Genomic DNA, 19738 nt, shown 5'->3' with positions numbered 1-19738 from the left:
ACTGAGCTCCCCTTCACACACTCTGTTCCAGCCACTGGCTTCCCTGCTCAGGCCCCACCTCTTGCTTCCCTCCCTGCTCTTCAATCTGCCTGGAATGCTCTTCGGCCGAATATTCACATGGTTTATCTCTCACTTCCCGTCAGCTGCTTAAATGTTACCTCAGGGTTTCCTCCCTTGACTACCCTACAAGAAGAGCTAATGCCCCTCTCCCCTTACTCACATTATCCCTCGTTTTCTGCATAGCATTTATCACCATCTGAATTGTATGGTTATTATAAAGCAGGAATTTTGTCTGATTTGTTTGCTGCTCTATCACCAGCGCCTAAAAGAGTGCCCAGCCCCTGGTAGGTGCTCGTAAATGTCCTAATGATCTAGATAATCTTCTCCCACTTTGATAAAGTCTTCCTGCAAAAAGTGATGCTTTCGTTATACCATTCTTGTGGCACTTAACACTCAGCATTATGTCATATGTAGTGTGCACGCATGCATGCATGTTTAGCTTTCCTCCCTCACAAGTTCACATGCTGCCTGGAAGGAAAACACATTAACCCAGCACAAGGCATGCAGGACACACTCATTTAACATCTGTGGTAAGAATGAGGTATGATTTATCATATTTAATCATGCAAAATAAACTAGCTACGAAATGTTTCTAATTTTGTAAGAAATTGTGGCTCCTCCCCCAAAGTTTTATACAGAAAGCTTTATAGGATTTATTCAAGAATATTAAGGAATTACATATATGAGTACATATATGAAATTATATATTGAGCTGTTAACATCATATATAATTAACTAGGTATGACTATATAAAAATCATCATATGATTTGAGAATATAAACTCACTTAAGTCATAACTGCAAAGAATAAGGCTATATGAGCTAATACAATAACAGACTCACTAAAAAGAGAATTTTTTCAGGACGAAGGTATGAGGGGAATCTGGATGCCCAACACATGAGGTTACATAAATTCCAGAACAAAATTGGAAATGTAAGTATTTTAAGTAATCTTTTGGTGGGAGGAAGGCTGGACAGTCTCAACTGGCCCAGACCCTTTCAGCCCTCACCCTCCTGCACTATGAAACCTTAACATGTGTCTTTTCAGAAAACATGGTATCACCATGGGCAAAGGCTGCATCACCCTCCGGGGAGCCCAAAGCACAGAGCCGGGCACACAGGAGGTCCCCCCAATATGAACAAAGTGAGCCAAACAATGGCTAGAGTAGACAAGTCCCTGTGGAAGGCAGGAATATGAGCCCCTTGTGTTCCCTGGGATCGATAAAGTTACCTCTAGAAAGCCTGGCACATTCCATACAGGCTGAGCCAGGCACCAGAATGAGACAGGAAGTAAGACCCAGCAGAGGCACCAATTTTCACCCCCACCTAACATCACTTAACTTTTCTCAGTCTCAGTTCCTTGTCTGCTAAGCCAGGAAGGAGTCGTTAGGAGAAATAATGGGTCAGGTTATGTTGACGGCATTTCAATAGCCATCTGGTGCTATACACCAACTATTCTTATTAAGGCAAATATGATCATTAGAGATCTACTGAAAACTAACTCCCAAAGCAGTTTCAAGTTAGAGAGGTCACCCCAGGCCACACTGATAAAATCGAGAACTTTTTGAGTGTAGGAGTCTTTCAGCCAGATCATGAAGAATTCTTTCCTTCCTTATCAGAGTTAACAGCATAATATTAAACTTCTGAGGGCTTACTGTGTGCCAACAACAACTGCCGAGCAGTCTCCATGGATTACCTCATTGTACGAAACCCTAGTCTGATTCTAGCAACTCAGAAGCTGCAGGTCCTTGGGAAAGCTGTGGCATCTGTTTCTCTTTCTCCACATCTCTAAAATGCACATAACACCTACCTGTCTACCTCCGCAAACTGAGATAAGCACCAGAGATACTCCCAGGAAGACTGGGAAAACTTGAAAGGACTACACAGCTCTAGAATGTTTTGTAGAATGAATTACTATTCACTGGCAAATAATTCCCCTGAAGTTCATTTACCCTTGTATTTCCTTATTTGGAAAAGCTCCAATTTAAAACTGCATTTGGATTTTTCCCAAAAAATACAGGTCTATCATGTTGCATTTTCAGTTGAGTAGAATTTTTTTTAAATCGCATGTAGGGTGAAGAGAGAAAGAAGGGGAAGTTTAAGAAAAAGGGAGTAGATTATAAAACAAGATCACTAAAATCTTATTTTCTTTTCCCGCAGTGCAGGGACTAGTGTTATGATGAGTATATTTTTAGAACTCAATTTCAGGAAATTTATAGATGAATATCTAGGAACTAAGGGATCAAAAAGGAACAACATGTAGCAAAATTTCCTAAATATAAAATCACCGATAACCTTATATGGCAAACAGAAATTCCATGATGCTAAGTTTTGGGTCCCCAACTTTCAAGGGAAAATAAGAATATACCTATTTACGCACCTCTAAATATATTTCCATTAGGTGTTGTAGGAATTCTCTGAAGAGTAATTAATGCTAAAACCAGGGTAAGAGGCTTTAGAATTACCATAAATTATAATGATAAGATAACATAAGAGACTTTTCCTTTACAGGTTTAGAGTCTAAATCAGTGTTTCTCTATGGCCGCATTATTGACATTTTGGGGCCCCCAAATTATTTATTGTAGGGGGCAATCTTGTGTACTGTAGGACATTTAGCAGTATCTTTGGCTATAAAAGCACTAAATACCAGTAGCAACGTTCCCCTCAACCCACCCAATGTGACAATCAAAAATGTCTACAAACATTGCTGAATGTCCCCTGGGGGTAAAATCTTCAGAAAGTAACTCACATCAACTTTGTTTTTCCTTCCTTCTTGTTGTCTTAGGTGTCTTAGAGTTCTACAGAATTTTTTGTAGAATAAAACCCCATAACTAAAATATACGTGTCTTAGTTGTCTTTGATTACAACTTCACCTTGAATCAATGTTCATTTCCTGTTGATACTGGCAGTAGACTCAATGGCTTAATCATATTACAAAATTATAGCTATATACCGTTACAAATTCTTTGTCATTAACAGCTTCTGCCAAGAGGCATCATAACCAAATTTTCAAATGTCACAGAACCATAAGACAAATCATGCAACACAGAAGCACATGTGAGAAAATGACTGCCACATACAAAGCGTCTTACTAGAAATAAAGTGAGAAGTGTTAAATGCCAAATAAAAAGCAAGCCAGAAATGAACAATCTAAGCCTGCAAAAGGTGACGCACATTTCTCTTTAACCTGGTTCTTACCAAAAAGAAAGCATTCATGTTACAGGCAGTTAGTTTTCCATCACAGGATGTTGAGCAATAATGATTTTTCCAGGTAAGTGTTCCAAGCTTGACAACATACACGATGTCCAGAGGAATATCACCCAGAAATATCACTTGTTTCATGTTTATAATCATTTACAAACATGTTTATAAACATGAGCTGAATTCTAGATTAAATGTCTATACTCAATCCAATTTAAATCTTTTTTTGTTTTCACTGCAGATCAATTTAAGAAAAACATTGCTAACTGCGAGAATTTTTTTTAATCCCAAATAATATATTTTAATTGCAAGTGGTCTAAAATGCAATTCAGTTTTCTGACGATATATCTGTATTACCTTCCATTATTTGACAAGTCATGCATTATTCATCAGTCTCCATTTACAGACAACCTTGCTTTATTTGTGTTACCTTGGCAGTAAACGGCATGGGGAACAGCCTTTAAAACAAAGAGTGTACTATGCAAGTAGCAATCTTGAAAGGGTCTACAGAAGGCATTTGCTGCTGCTGGCTCTGGCCCAGGAAAACCCTTAGCTTGCTGAGCCTCAGCATTTGGGTTTTTCTCTTCTTTTCTTAACCCAGTCATACAGTGTGTTCCTAAGAGGGAAAAGGTACAGCCATTGGAATAACTGTACAGGTTTACATTTGCATGAAGCACTTGTACTCAGTGTATTCGTATCCCCTTTAAGAAAAACAACCTGCTTATGTTATAAAGCCTTATTTACCAAAGAAAATTCCTCTGAAAGTTATCATTCAAAATGCTTGATACTGCAGAGATTTGTTTATCAAGTTAAAACAGCTTTCCCATGATGAACTGAGATTAGCAGATGCTTAAGCGTCATGCTAAAAATTGCCTTGTTCACCCTCCCTGATGGAAACGCTTTAAGCACACATGAGGAACTGGATAGGAGATAATGTGCCTTTGCAAGGCACACTTAAAGCATGCTGGGAGCCTGATTTTTAAAATCAGTGGCTGAGAAGTACTTGAAATTAGTTGCCCATCGCTCCTTTACACCTTTGACATCTAGAATGGCTATATTGCTTTAAATAGTACTTTTTAGTACCTTCCAAGATCTCCACATTATCAAAATTATCCAAAGCTATCAAAATTAGAGAAACTGGGACCTCCCTGGTGGCACAGTGGTTAAGAATCTGCCTGCCAATACAGGGTACACGGGTTCAAGCCCTGGTCCAGGAAGATCCCACATGCTGCAGAGCAGGTAGACCTGTGCACCACAACTACTGAGCCTGCGCTCCAGAGCCCGCGAGCCACAACTACTGAGCCCACGAGCCTCAACTGCTGCAGCCCGAGCAATGCTAGAGCCCGTGCTCCGCAACAGGAGAAGCCACCACAATGAGAGGCCTGCGCACCACAACGAGGAGTGGCCCCGCCCCCTCGCCGTAGCTGGAGAAGGCCCGTGCGTAGCAGCGAGGACCCAATGCAGCCAAAAATTTAATTAATTAATTAATTAATTATTTTAAAATTAGAGAACCTTAGAGATGAAAAGGCTTAGACAGATTAAAATATTTGACATACTTAAATTTTCTTCTTGAACAAAAAGTATTAGCAGTTAGGTTCACAAAGTTACAGAAAGTTTGATATAAAATATTAAGATGTAGCCAGCTGGTTATTCTGCACTAAGAATGGTTAAGTCTACATAGTTAGTGTGTACTAGAAGTAAAGAAGCATTTATTTTAACTCAGTTATTCTAGAAAGGGAAAATATTTCCAGAAAGTTATTTTTATCATATTTTATGCCTACCGGGTGACTACAGTTAAACAACAGGACAGTCGCCCCTCTGTATCCGAGGGGGATTGGTTTCAGGATCTGCATCCTCAGATACAGAGGACCAATGTAGACAAAAACTGGGCATTAGTTCTAAATATAGTCCTTGCAGCTATATTGGAAACTACCAGTATTTTAATTTTTTTGCAGTTTTGGAAGTCTGACTTGCCTTTATAATACAGCCATGTTATAAAATCTTACCCTAATCAGGGATCTTGAAAATGTTTCCAAATCCTACTAAGGGAAGACTAATGCCACTCACCATCCCAACGAACAAAGCTCCCCTTGAACTGAGAGTATACAGCTAATGCCAACTGCATGCATTCCAACCTCAAAGTAAATGCTAATACTCTTTTTCCATCATAGATATTCTAAAATGTAGTTATTTGGGCTTCAACATCCAGAAATGAGAGGTTTGGTCTATGCAGCAATCAGATACCAGAATAAATACACCTAATCTCTGGCACGTGTTTTTGTGACTTTTAATCAACTCCTTAAGGAAAAAAAAAAAAAAAAAAAAAAAAGGACCTGAGTTTTTGACTTCTAATAAAACAAACTGTTGCAGTCCTATAGGACTTCACGCACTGGGCACTCAGACAGAAATATTACCATTTGGTTGCATAATTAAGAAAGATTTCCCATTGTTTAAGTCTCATGCACAGCACAGAGCACCCCCATTTAGTGACATGCCAGGATAGAAGTGCAAAGACGTACTACACAAAGGACAAACAAAATGCAGACTTTTTTTTTTTTTACTGTGAACCACAAAACTTACCCGTTCTCACCGTAAATCTTTTGAAAGAGTCTAAGAAATCAGAAAACCAAAAATTAAAAGTCATTGTTTCTAGTTGTGTTAGTTTCTAAATCAGCATCTTTAAGAGTTGAACTAGAGATGGACAAATCTCAAAAGGTTGCTTCTTCAGTCACATTCTTGATCATGTCTCAAAATCTCATTGATCTCATATCTCAAGGAATTCAGATTAAGATAAAGAATTTCCTGATTTCCTTTGAACCAACAAACCCATTTTTAGAAAAGCTTCCTGTTGCCAGGAACTAATAAGTTAGATTTAGATCTACTAATTTCATTTAACCCAATATTTGTCGATCCCAAAGTTCAACAAACTGAACAGTCATCAAAACAGCAAGTTGCATAACACATAAATGCAGACTCATGATCAAAATGGCCATAATTACATACATGTAAAGTGTAGCCCACAGCAAATAACATTCATGCATTTTAATAATGTTTGCACTGAACTTTAAACCATGAATTTAAAAAGTCACACATTGATAGTCCAAGAAGTCTAGGTCAAAATCAAAAATCAAAACCAAGTTAAATGAAACTTGCAATGCCATATTTTAAGGGAAATTTTTACACAAAAATCATGTACTCCGAAATATGAGAAACACATAAAACCAAACAACCAGACTGTTTCAGAAATGCCTGGACGTGAGAATAAAAGTCTGTAAATATAATTAGAAAACATTTTTGTGGAACGTCAATGTGGCAGAGTAGTATCATAGTCATCCTTAAGGCCAAGGGCAACATTTGTGTATACGCCTTCTTAAACAGGTCTCAGAGAGGTGATGTTGAGATGTGCAAATATGGAATTGCACTTTTTCCACACAAAGACTAAAGGTTTCTCAAAGCAAAATCAAGGTTTTACAGGATGCTTCCAAATGGCTCATGACATGCAGAGCTGGGCAATACGATGCCACTTTCTCACACAAGAAAAATCACACAAGACCATCCATGACAAGCAAATCCTTGCAGAAACACACTCTGACCTCTCCACCATCAGCCGCTTCCTGTGCCTAAGCCTGCTGGCCTCCCGGATGGACTCCCACTTCTGTAAGTCGGCCTCGCTGCAGGGACCAGGGGTGAAACTGACTGGAGGCACAGTAGCTCCCAGCTTCCAAGATTGGATCTTACGAGCCAACATGTCATCTTTCTTCTGCCTACAGGAAGGAACTAACACTCTACAGCTATTACTTTTTTCTTTGGGTGGGCATGTCCTTTCAAGTACACAGAGAAATTTTGCTTGAATTTCCGGAGGAAGAGTCCAGGGTTCGGGGAAAGGGACTGGCTGGTATCTGTCTGGGGCTCCCGACAGAGGCACCTCTTTCTTCTGTGCTGGAATGCGGCGAACAATCATATCATCTTTTTCTAGGTCTGGAAGTACAAGTTCACCTTCCCTACACTGCAGAATTATATCTTGCTCTACAGGATCGTCTTGCCCAGAAAGCCTTCTTAAGTCTTCGAAAGCCCGGAGAACACATGGGTTTGCATGGAAAGCCCCAGTCTTTCTGACAAAGAAATCATCATTCTCTAAGTCAGGATCCAGGGCTGGCATCTCCAGGTCATCTGGTCTATATCCTGGTGTATAAGAGAGATTCCTTCTGCGTGTTATGAGCCTTGGGCCAGCAGTGGGATCAATTTTGATATTTGTTTCAGAAGACAAGATGTCATCAGAATATGTCTGGAGGGCCTGAAGTAATAAAAACTGACTGAAGCATAGAAAAGAAAAAGGAAGGGAGAATCTTATTAAATTTGGGGAGAAAAGGTAATTAGGTAGCAGACTAATTAGCCAGTCACTATGGGTGAATTATTTTAGGCGGCCATGGGAGGGACTCTTGCTGAGAAGAAAGATTAGCATTTAATGCCGTAATCCATGACTTTCCTGGATACCATTTAAAGGAATAAGAGCAGAGTGTATCTCTCAGTGGGCACCACTGAGGCCAAGCGATGGGGCCAGAATGGGAAGAGAGTGAAGCTTCCTGATACACACAGTGTTCCCTTCCACCCCCTCCTCATCCCATTGGCCACAGTGACCTAAGTCCCCTCCCAGAGAAGCAGCAATCATCTTGGAAGGTTTCAAGAGCTGAGCAAGAAGCACTTTATGCAACAGGCACAGGTAGTCAGCAGATTAAATAAAATGCTCTGAAGCTTTATTAGAGACTCCTATGAATCTTTTCTTTGCATTTTCCCACCAGTCTTGCCTGTCCCAGTGTCTGTCTATAAGTTATTTCCTTTCTCCACAGCGCCACACATAGCACAGCTGTAACATTAGGTCAACTGCCTAAAAAGCCTTTTAAAAACGGTTTTCCCAAGAACTGTCTATGCCACATGTAACTATATACTCTCTTGTACGTGACTGTGCTAAAGAATATTTAATCCCATAGAATTTCAAGCTCACATGCTTGTACAGAAAGCATGATGCCATATGTTATGCTTCTATAACTAAACATTAAGTGCCTAAGTGTTCATGACTCAGCACATCATGGTCAGAGGTTAAAGTAGCAGCAGAGGCTGGTACAAGTGTCACAGGCCAGACTCCAAGCAGGCGGGCACACCTGGGCTCATCTGAAGCACCACTAGTTCTCCTGGCTGCATGGGTGTCCCGGGAGTTTCTGGTCCATTTCTTAGCCAGTTCCAGCAAGAGTGAACATCTTTGACAGTTGCTGTCTAGCCTATGATATGCTTTTTGTATGCTACTAAAACTGGCGGAGCTTCCGTCAGAGCCTGAATCCTCATCGTCAGAGTCTGAATTCCTTCTACCGTGGAGTGACACAGCGAAAGGAGAGAGAAAAGAAGACAAAGAATTGGAGAACGATGCAACTCAAAATAATGTCAAGCTCTGGCTACGGAGAGGACTTTTTAAGATCCAGATCCTAAAGTTTAAATTTAAACAGTAGTTTTTTCAGTTAGCAGTTCTACAGATGTTGAAGGGAAATTAACCTCTCTCATAAAAAGCACACATAGAATGTACCCAGCCAGGGTACTGAATGGACACCAGAATAAAAGAAACATGCACGCAGACAAACCTGAATCCCTGAAATTCTTTATACCATGGTTTATAAGTTTCCCTTTTTATTCGTTTCCAGTTCACATCTTCTGGGATCCAGCATTTGGGAAGAAACTGATCAAAAGCACTCCCTGGGCTTGGCATGATTGGGCTTAGCTTTCGCACATAAAGATCATCCTTTACAGTGTTGGGTACGCTTGTCTTTTCTTCTGCCTCTTCCAAATAACAAGAGGAGTCGGAAGTTTCGTGTACCGTTGGCCAGTTCTCCACGTTTGTGCCCCAAGTCCTCCTCTCGTTACTGTTCAAAACATCCAACCAGTTAAGACACTGCGTGAGCAATTTGTGACACAGAACACAAGAGGCATGCTTTCTGTCTCACAAAGTTTACACTGTGAATGCAGCCAATTAGTTCCCATTCTCATCAGTCTCATCATTCCAGCTCCTACAACAAAGTTAAGGCATTATAATAGCATCTCATTTTAATTAGAGAAGAGCTTGATACAGAAGGGCCAAAGACAACTATAAGATGTGTTAAAAGAGAGAGACAAATTGCACACCATCTGGGGTGTTACTTTACATATTAAAAATCAAGAGCAAAATAGACATTCCAATCCAAGAGAAATTTTTCTGACCTCGTCATTCTGTATAGCCCAGTGGCTAATGGGTCAGCAGGAGAAAAGATTGGTGAACAAGACTTAGGAGAGATGCTTTTCGAGATGAAACCCTCGGGCCTCTTTTTCGTTTGGAATCTACGGTTGGCTAAGTCATCCAAAACTACATCCGGCAACCTCCGTTCCTCCTCCGAGTCTGATCCACTTTCAGAACCATACACCTCCTTCTGATAGGAATCTGGATTCGAAAAATCATGCTTTGCTCTGCTGATTTGATGGGAAATTAAAGAATTCTTTTTGTGTCCACTGAGATCAGTCAACACAGAAAAAAAAAAAAAATGGAAGAAAGTAACACAGCAGAGCTCACAATGAACAATAAGCTGAAAGATAACCAGTGAGCTAAAGGCATGCATCTAAAAAAAGAACCGGCAAATCATACGCTGACATTCTAAAACGGAAGAAATCTCTTCAAGATACGGATGACTAAAAATATAGGTAAGTAAAAGAAATATTTCATTAATGAAGTTTTATGTTATCTGTGAAATACATTTTAAGGACCATTCCTTTTTACCAAATTTAAATACCCTGGCAAATTCACAAAGCAGACTGAATTTTAAAATTCAACAATCAGCTCGCATCCCAGTACCTTGGAAATGTTCCATCGGCTTCTATGTAGACTGGGCTTGTCCAGCTTCTTCTGTTATCCTCATTTTTGTCCAGCTTTTTCTTCCTCAAGGGCGCCGGCACATAGGAGGGCTGTCTACCCTTGTTGGGTAAAAAGCGATTGAATGGTAAAGCAGACTTTGGTTCAATAGCCGAAATCCTTCGATATGACATATCATCTTTATTATGGTCCTGCATTTTGAATGTAAATTCAGAATCTGTGTCACTTTCACAACCTATTAAAAAAAAACAGGCACAAGAATTTGCTTTACTCTCCAGGTTACTCGTCTAACTGAAACCCACACAGCATGCCTGCTTTTGTCTTTCCCTTGGAAACCCAGGGCTCTACTGCTAACTGCAGGGAATATTTTTAGAAATTTGTCATGAAGTTGTGATAAGACCCATCAGGAGGAACTTGCTTTGCATACTGGAGATGCATGCAGGACATTCTTTCACTGTTGCACATTCTAAGCAGAAAAAGTCCTGGTTTATGGCTGAAGCCCTTTTCTTCCCAGTCTTCCTTGCCCTCACGATTTGTCATAAAATTTGTTGATGGAATACATGTGAATAAAATCTAGCAATCAAGTCAAAGATGCCTAAAATGAGATCTGAATGTAGTTCGAGGGAAACTCAGTCATTTAAAATAAATCATGCAGTCATCCAAAATTTCTGTGAGGCGAGAGACAAGGGAAGACAAAGAAAGAGATGCAAAAAGCACAAGATCACAAAGAAGTTTGATAGATCCTTGTGAGACCCCTATGAGCAAGAATCACACGTTACATATGAGGTTGGACCAAATGACTTCTAATGTCCCCCCAAAATATTAACAGAACACAGAACTCGAGGCTTCTTCTGATGGTGGTCACGGAAATATCGGGAACCTTGTATTTTGATTCAACATCATTTACACACAAATTTGAAAGAATACACTTTGGTACACCTCAAGGTCAGATAGATACAAACACTAATCTGTTCTCAAAAAAAAAAGTCAGTCTGTTCTTTCAAATACATGGGAAGAAATGAGGGTACAAAACATGACAATAGGTACAATATAGATACGATAGATACAAGCTTCAGCTGCCTCCCATTCTACCCTTTTCTTCCTGCCTGTGTATCTGTTAAGAAACTTTGCAAATGATGTTGCATGCTTCCCGCCAGAACTCTCAGAGGCTGGCTGTGCACAGTACCCGAGGACCTGGGAGCAGTGGGCTCTCGGCAGGAGCACACCTGCAGGGTAGACCTGAGCCAGAGGCAGTCTCGTCCCCTTCCCCGTGCCTGGCAGGAGTCTACAGTAATGACAGAGAGGAGGCTACAGGAAGCGGCTGAACACACAGCCAGGAGCCCTTGAGATGGGAACAGGGAAAGGAGAGTCATGGAAAGAAAGGAGGAAGTATAGCAGCTATGACCAGAAGGACTAATAGTCAATAATCTCGCGCTTTGTTTTTACTGCCTCCTAAATTAGTACATTTTTTGAAAATAAGAGAGAAATGTCAAGGATTCTTGCTAAAATTTTGTACATGTGAAATTTGTACAAAAGATCCTTCTACTTTGGAATTTTTTAAGCTACATTTTTTTTTAAGTCCAGTACAGTATGCTGCAGAGTAGGCAAATATTCTTGATCTGGGAAGAGATATGGATGAAAAATGCCACCTGCCATATCAGTAAACAAAAGATATTGCGGCCAGCCAGCCAGCAGCCACTGCACCTGTCCCCGACTGTGCACCCTGAGGGGATTCAGGATGGAGAAAAGCAGGCTACTGGCCCCATATAGTTAGGGTGCATGTCAAAGGAATGATTTCAGTGAGCCCAGACTTTCATCTTTCCATACATAGGAAAGCCTGAAATTCATTAACTTGAGATGTCTGGTTTTTCTTTAATTAACAGTCATCTTTTGATGTTCTGACTACCTGAGTGAGTTGTTTTTTGTTTGTTTGTTTGTTTGTTTTGTTTTACAAAGACTCCTATTTATCCCGGCTCCACCCTTACCTCTGCAGAGCAGTCCCTCAGAACTATCTGAGACACTGTCTTCTGGGCTTAAGTCCTCATGAAGTCTGCTGAATAAAACATAATTCTCAACCTTTCGATTGTGTTTTTGCTTTTTTTTTTTCCAGTCAACAGAGGCTTCATATAAAACTAAGGAATATGACTTTGCAATTCTGTTAACCTAAAAATATTATCTTATCATCAATATTATATTGATCATCAATTTGGGACTACAACTTGGTAGGTAGCAGAATTTCAACATACTGATCACAAAAAAGTTTTAGCATCCTGGTGGCCCCCAGGATTTTCTTTTTTTTCTTCCTTAGTTTTAATTAGCAAGTCTTCACTTCCACCCTCTTCAAACATGGTCTGCAACTCCTTTCCCAAGATCAGGAAGCAGCGTGACAGTAACCCTCTGCTTTTCCTCACAAGGGCCAGGCACCCAGCCCAACAAGTATTATCTGAGGACAGTGCTTCAAGTCACACCACTGGACCACTGCATTTGAACTGGCTGGAGTCTGTATACTCCCACATGCCTTCAATACATGTCCCTTTTATTTTTGTTGGTCAGATATAAATTTAAACATCACATGTGTTAGGTTCTTCAGTCAGGACAAAGTAATATAGTGGGTTGAGAATTTCAACCTCTGCTTTTACAGCTTTAATCACTCAGATGAATTATGAACTCTGATTCATTTCCTTTAAACTATTATAAGAGTCATCTGGGCTATGAAAACATTAAACCTAGACAGCAAACAGCCAACAAATACGGCAGTAATTGTAAAGGTTAACTCAAATAGCCATTCACTTTTTAAACATTTAAATGCCACGACTACTCAAAAAGCTAAAGAATTTGGGGTTTTGTTATAATATTTGTGGATTCATTCTATTTTTGAAAAACAAATTCATTGTACATTGCTTTTATGTACATTTACATTAAAAGAACAGCAAATAAAGGTTGAATTCTAGCTAATGATTGCATGCTGAAGCATTTAGGACAAGTGTAATGTTCTCTGAAGTGCCTCAAAAAATAAAATGGATAATTAATGCATAGAGAATGCATGTGATGCATTCTCTTTAATGCATAGAGAAGGTATGTGATAAAGCAAGCACAGTAAAATGTTATGGTAAAACTAGGTGGCAGGTACATGGGTATTCATGGAAAATTCTTTCAACTTTGCTGATGTCTGAAATTTTTTCTAATAAAAACATTAGGAAAAACATTTAAAATAAAAAATAATAATCAAAATAAACAAGCAAAGTAAACTCTCTAACAATCCAGCAAAAACTCACAACCAGAACTCTCAATTTTTCATGCTGATGGTGGAAGCACAGAAATAGTTCAAGAAACTTCACTTGTGGTTCCAATCTAGTCAATTTGAATTGCGAGAGGCATACAGTCAGAAATTTCTGACACCACCCAACAGCCAGAGGAAAAAGACTTGTGTTTAAATAACAGATTTGACCATAATATTGGGATTTTGAAAGAAAGTTCCTTCCCACAACAGAAAGACTTTCATTAACACGCTCCTTTCACACTTGTCATGGGTTTACTCTGACCCTGACGGACGCAAAAGATGTTTTCTAACACAATGCCAGTGTTGTTACTTAATCAAAGTTTAGCATAATATTCTCTCATGACAGATATCAATCATTTCTTTTCTTAGATAGAGATAATTATTAAAATATTTTCCTCTTTTTTCTTAGAAGTTGTTTTTTTTATCTTTTGCAGAAAAGTAAGAAAAGGGAAGAAAGCTTATTCAGGAACTAGAACAGACGTTTATAGAATCTTATTTACTTTCTTTTTTATGTTTAGATATATCAGTTATTAGGCCTCAGAGGCAGAGATTATTAAACCTGAATCTGGAGAGAAAAGAATTAGGATAGATTATCGCTGATAAAACAGGTCATAGTTAACTGTGTCTTCCCCAAACTCCTCTAAAAACAGAAGATTAAAAGAAGTGAAACTATCACCCCTCCAGTGGCAATATAGTGAGGAAGGAACAAGAGAGACAGAGAGACAGAAAGAGAGACAGAGAGAAGGAAGGAAGGAAGGGAGGGAGGGAGGGAGGGAGGGAGGGAGGGAGGAAGGAAAGAAGGAAAGAAAAGACACCCCCAATTACATTTCCATCTCTACAAAAATATACTTCTTGGCGAAATTTTTGCCTCAATAGTTTCACTCCATTTTTCTACTCTCTCCAATTCCCAATTTTCTCTCAATACACAAAGAAATAAAAATAAACCGTCGAGTCCAAAACGTAACTCACCTTCACGTGCCCCCCTCAACGTGATATCAGAGGAGCAGCTTGTGAATGACCTAGACCCGAAAGAGTCCAAGCTTTCAAATGAATCTTCTCTCTTATAGTTGCCTGGAGGAGCAAGTAATTCTCCACGCTCAGCGCACCAGATATCACCGTAACCACTGTCTCTGCCACTCCTCTTCAGGAAGCTGGACTCTTCAAGTGCCTGAAGAACATTTTTTAAAGACTAGTAAGTTAGCATAAACTTCCAAAAATGTAATCAGTTATTGTTTATTTATTTGCAATAGCTCAAGTTGTGCTGCATTTGATAGGTGAGGCAATGAGACTGCCCCATTAAATATCAGAAAAAAACTGATAAAAATCAGAATATAAATCTGTAAATGTTTTCCCACAACTAATACTTGGCACTCATGTGACTATATGGAGGTATTCAATATTATTTAATAAGGTAATAATAAGGGGGAACATTTTTTTTTTTTTTTTGCGGTACACGGGCCTTTCACTGTTGTGGCCTCTCCCGTTGCGGAGCACAGGCTCCAGACGTGCAGGCTCAGCGGCCATGGCTCACGGGCCCAGCCGCTCCGCGGCATGTGGGATCTTCCCGGACTGGGGCACAAACCCGTGTCCCCTGCATCAGCAGGCGGACTCTCAACCACTACGCCACCAGGGAAGCCCGGGGGGAACATTTTAATAAAAGAAAAGCTAATAATTAGAGTAACATTCAAAGGCTAAAATCAATTATTATCTACAGTTTTCTGGCAATAAACATGAAAGGAGCCAATGAGAAAAACCAACCTTAATTTTGATATCCAAAGGGAGAAAAGTTATTAAGATTATATTCAGCCTACCTCCAGGAAATATTAGGGCTCATTTTTATTAAATAAACAAAAATACCATAACAAAGTTCTTTAACAAAAAGAAAAGTTTTAAAAGAGAGAGGGGGGCCTCCCTGGTGGCGCAAGTGGTTGAGAGTCCGCCTGCCGATGCAGGGGATACGGGTTCGTGCCCCGGTCTGGGAGGATCCCATATGCCGCGGAGCGGCTGGGCCCGTGAGCCATGGCCGCTGGGCCTGCGCGTCCGGAGCCTGCGCGTCCGGAGCCTGTGCTCCGCAACGGGGGAGGCCACAACAGTGAGAGGCCCGCATACCGAAAAAAAAAAAAAAAAAAGAGAGAGGGGCAAGAATAGCAGGTGTACACTTCACAAATTCATTTATTTTCACTCAAAACCTAGATGTGAACCAAAGAAAGTAGACTTGTTTGTTGAATATAAAACATTTTCCCTGGATCTAAATGAAATATTTGTTTAGCTCATATAACAGCTATATAGAAATATGTAAATGTTATTAACCATAGGTTTGTAAATCATATAGAACTTACTAAAATAAGCATTTTTAACTAACATTCCTCTAGGAAAGTTAATAGCAAAATACAACTGGACTTTTTAAAATTAGCATGTAAGTAGAATTTATGAAGCCTTTAGCATAGTTCTAATATATAGTACTCAATGAATAGCTAGTAAATATATATTTTTTTAATATGGTGAAGGTAATTTTGTTACTATAGTAAAAATCAGAAATGTTACTTTCAGGTGATGATACTAATACAGAGATAGGAATTCCTAGGTTCTTTTTTTTTTTTTTTTTAAAGCAGAGGGTTTTCCTTTTTTTTTTTTCTTTAATTTTATTTATTTTTGGCTGCTTTGGGTCTTCGTTGCTGTGCGCGGGCTTTCTCTAGTTGCGGGAAGCGGGGGCTACTCTTCATTGCAATGCACGGGCTTCTTATAGTGGTGGCTTCTCTTGTTGCGGAGCAACGGCTCTAGGCACGCGGGCTTCAGCAGTTGTAGCACACGGGCTCAGTAGTTGCGGCACGCAGTCTTAGTTGCTCCACAGCGTGTGGGATCTTCCCGGATCAGGGATCGAACCTGTGTCCCCTGCGTTGACAGGAGGATTCTTAACCACTGCGCCACCAGGGAAGCCCCAGGAATTCCTAGGTTCTTTAACAACCAAATGTAATATGTCAACTTTCATTAAATCATTATTCAGAAAAAAAGTTATGAAAGAGAGTTAGGAGACAATTGGGATGTTCTGAATATAGACTGGATATTAACTAATGGGGAATTCATGACTGTTCTTTGGTCTAGTAGACATCACAGGTATATGGAAGAATATTCTTACTGTTAAGAGATGCATGCTGAGTATTTAGGAGTGAGTTGTCTGCAATTTACCTTGAAATGATTAATTAAAACACAGATGGATACATAAATAAAGCCAATATGGGACATGTTTAATGATTAAATCCGATGGAACACAGGTGGGTATTTGCTGTACTATTCTTTCAACTTTTAATTAGGAACACTCTCAAGATATTAAAAAGCTGAAGAAAGAATGTTTACAATGAATAATTAGCAGCTGTCTCAGGCATACTTTTGGCTAAGACTAGATGTTAATTCGTGGTTGAATTGTTTGACAAGTGTTTAAGTGCCAGCAGGGTCTAGTAGATTTATGTGAGATTTCATATATTTTAGACGCCACACACACCCCGGAATTAGAGTTGACATCCTAGCATGAAAATGAAAGTGCCTGCTTTGTACCCTATTTCCAAGCGGATAGGGAAGCTGGGCTTAGTGCTGGTACCACCAAAATACTTCTAAAAAAATATAGATTTTAAAATTCTAAGTAAATCTTTATATTTACCAGGTTTCTTAGACACACACTTGTTGAAGCCTTAGAGTTCAACTCAAGGAGATGATTTTTGACCTCGTAAGTGTTAAAGATAACGATGATGTGCCACCATGGTTATAAAAGAACCTAAGTTTGGCCCCGTTGCCTGGTTCCTCCCCCTAACCCCCACCAAGGACTTTACTCTGACAAGTCATCTAAAATGAGTCATCTACAATTTATAGGAGGACTAAGGGCCAACAGCTTACTGCAAGTATTTTTTTTTAATATATATTTTGGATTGGCCATTAAGCATTATCTAGTTAAGGGAGAAAAGTTTGATGAACACAATGATTTTGATTTTAACAGAACAATGCAAAACAGCTCATATATTCATTCACCTCTTATGGCTCTCCACGTGCCACAATAATGGAATGGAACCACAACTATAGTTTTACCTATGAAAATTCTTTTTCTTTAAATAAATTTATTTATTTATTTATTCACTTATTCATTTATTTATTTATGGCTGCATTGGGTCTTCTGAGTGGGTCATATGGCTGTGTGGGCTTTCTCTAGCTGTGGCGAGCGGGGGCTACTCTTTCTTCCGGTGCACGGGCTTCTCATTGCGGTGGCTTCTCTTGTTGCAGAGCATGGACTCTAAGCACACAGGCTTCAGTAGTTGTAGCATGCGGGCTCAGTAGTTGTGGCCCACGGGCTCTAGAGCACAGGCTCAGTAGTTGTGGAGCACGGGCTCAGTTGCTCTGCGGCATGTAGGATCTTCCCAGACCAGGGCTCGAACCTGTGTCCCCTGCATTGGCAGGCAGGTTCTTAACCACTGCACCACCAGAGAAGTCCCTGAAAATTCTTTTTTATCTACTCTGATTTTGACACTGGTGACAGGAAGCAGCCTCGAATAAAGCATTCCCAGCACAAACACTCTACTAGGATGATTCAACCTGAGTCAGACTGCCATAAAAAGAACCAAAGGCTGTAACGAGAACACTAATGCAAGAGCCAAAGTCCTACGTTATTTTTAACTGGATGTTTTCTTAGCTGAAATACCTGTAAGGCAAGGCTTTGCCTTTGCTCAAATCCCTGCCACATTCATCCTTCAGAGCCTTGCCCTCCTCCATTGCACTGACCTACCTGTTCATCTGTCTACATCAGAGGGTTGTGCTGTAAGGATGGGTCATCAGCCTTGTATGAGTGTTTTCTCAACAACTAGTACAATGCTTGTGCATGGTATTATCTCAACTGTTATCTGAATTAACTGCTTTAAGGAATTTAAATAGGGTATTATCAACTCTTTACAATTAGAAAATAAAAATCCAGAAGGAATACCCTAACCTTCTAGACTATAATCCCATCTCCCTATAATGTATGTGGCTGGGTTCAGGCAAAACTATTTAGAGATTAGAGTAGTTATAAGGCAAAGTGATCATTTTCATCCTAAAACTTTTATCTTCCAATTATAGCAACTAACATTTATTACATCCTTACAATGTGCCAGAGACTAATGTTAAATGCCTGACTGGTACAGTATCCTTTAATCATCATTAAGACCCATCAAGCAACTACTATTAATTAGATGATCATATATTATTTTGATGACATATTTTCTTCTGCACACAGCAGATTCTCCTGCATAAATACCGCCATAGTGAAGTTCATTTTCCCATTTGAATATTATGAGTGAAGATTTGGCCAACTCTGGTCAGCGCTGGCACTTGAGATATATGATATGACCCATGGCAAGACAGTAAGATAAAGAAACGAGTAACTTCCATACATTTTAATAGCCCTGAACCACCTCTCTATTACAGGTTAAGTTCATAATAGGTTATATAAAGTGCCTAAGAAAGAAAGTAAATTAGTATTTTGTTGAGTTACCTAAAATTAAGAAATAAATACGTATACCTATATCATATACCCTGGAAACTGCTCTGAAATACTTACTCACTCCTTGTGGTGGCTTACAAAGCCAGCAAATGAGTAACAATCCTCTCCACCCATCCCAATCAGAGCCGCCATATATTATAGAGGGAGGAGAAGAAGGCAGAGGGCATGTGGAAAAAAGAGAGGAAGGGGAAAGGGGAAGATGAGAAGTAGTACTAGTTAGAGTAGTTGTCTCATATAGAGTTTCCTTACCTTAGTCAGAGCTTGTCCTAAAAGATTCTCAAATGCTTTCAAATTAAGATAGGGACCATTATAGTAGGGGTTACTTTGTGCTTTTCTTCCCAGCCAGTACAACGTTATCAAAACCTTTAAAAAAAAATTCCATGAAACAACAAGATCAGTCTATTTAGTAACTAAATGGCAAGCTCAAATGCAAGTGAGCGCTCTAGATAAAAGACAGTATCTATGGTTGAAAAGTAGATTTTCTTTTAAATTATGTAAAGGAGAAGGGTCACTAAAAATGTTATTCCTCTTAGATTTCCATCTCTGAGCACATTCTCAGAGCAAGAGCCTAGACCCCAACAGGTATTTATACTCTACTGGTACACAAGAAGAAGGAAAAAATTTACAGTAAGAAAACATAAATTAAACTTCTAAAGTAATATTTTTCCAACAATCTTACAGACTGCACACTTAAAATCAAAAATTCTCAGCTTCCCTAATAATGATATTGAGCTCTTATGTTTTTCAATAAAGCTGTCACATTTTTAGAAATTCTTCTAATATGCAGAATA

The 19738-nt window shown here is 39.4% G+C and overlaps 1 protein-coding gene across 9 annotated transcripts in view; it reads right to left on the bottom strand.

The window, feature by feature from the left end:
• The window catches only part of LMO7 (LIM domain 7), a 205651-nt gene that overhangs the window by 42032 nt on the left and 143881 nt on the right, over positions 1-19738 (bottom strand). For 4 of the 9 annotated variants that reach the window (XM_060079624.1, XM_060079625.1, XM_060079626.1 and 1 more), the window contains 6 exons: positions 19197-19310; positions 14396-14594; positions 10129-10381; positions 8891-9169; positions 6854-7573; positions 5841-5870 (listed from right to left, as the gene is read on the bottom strand). In XM_060079624.1, the coding sequence (XP_059935607.1) occupies positions 5841-5870; positions 6854-7573; positions 8891-9169; positions 10129-10381; positions 14396-14594; positions 19197-19310 (1595 nt within the window). Of the gene's footprint in view, positions 1-5840; positions 5871-6853; positions 7574-8890; positions 9170-9503; positions 9750-10128; positions 10382-14395; positions 14595-19196; positions 19311-19738 lie in introns of all 9 variants that reach the window. The other 5 variants (XM_060079631.1, XM_060079633.1, XM_060079629.1 and 2 more) reach the window with 4 other exon arrangements.

Source organism: Mesoplodon densirostris, chromosome 17, assembly GCF_025265405.1.
Source record: "Mesoplodon densirostris isolate mMesDen1 chromosome 17, mMesDen1 primary haplotype, whole genome shotgun sequence".
Lineage (NCBI taxonomy): Eukaryota > Metazoa > Chordata > Mammalia > Artiodactyla > Ziphiidae > Mesoplodon > Mesoplodon densirostris.
The sequence above is the reverse complement of the archived record's forward strand: the minus strand, read 5'-3'. Positions and strand labels throughout refer to the sequence as shown.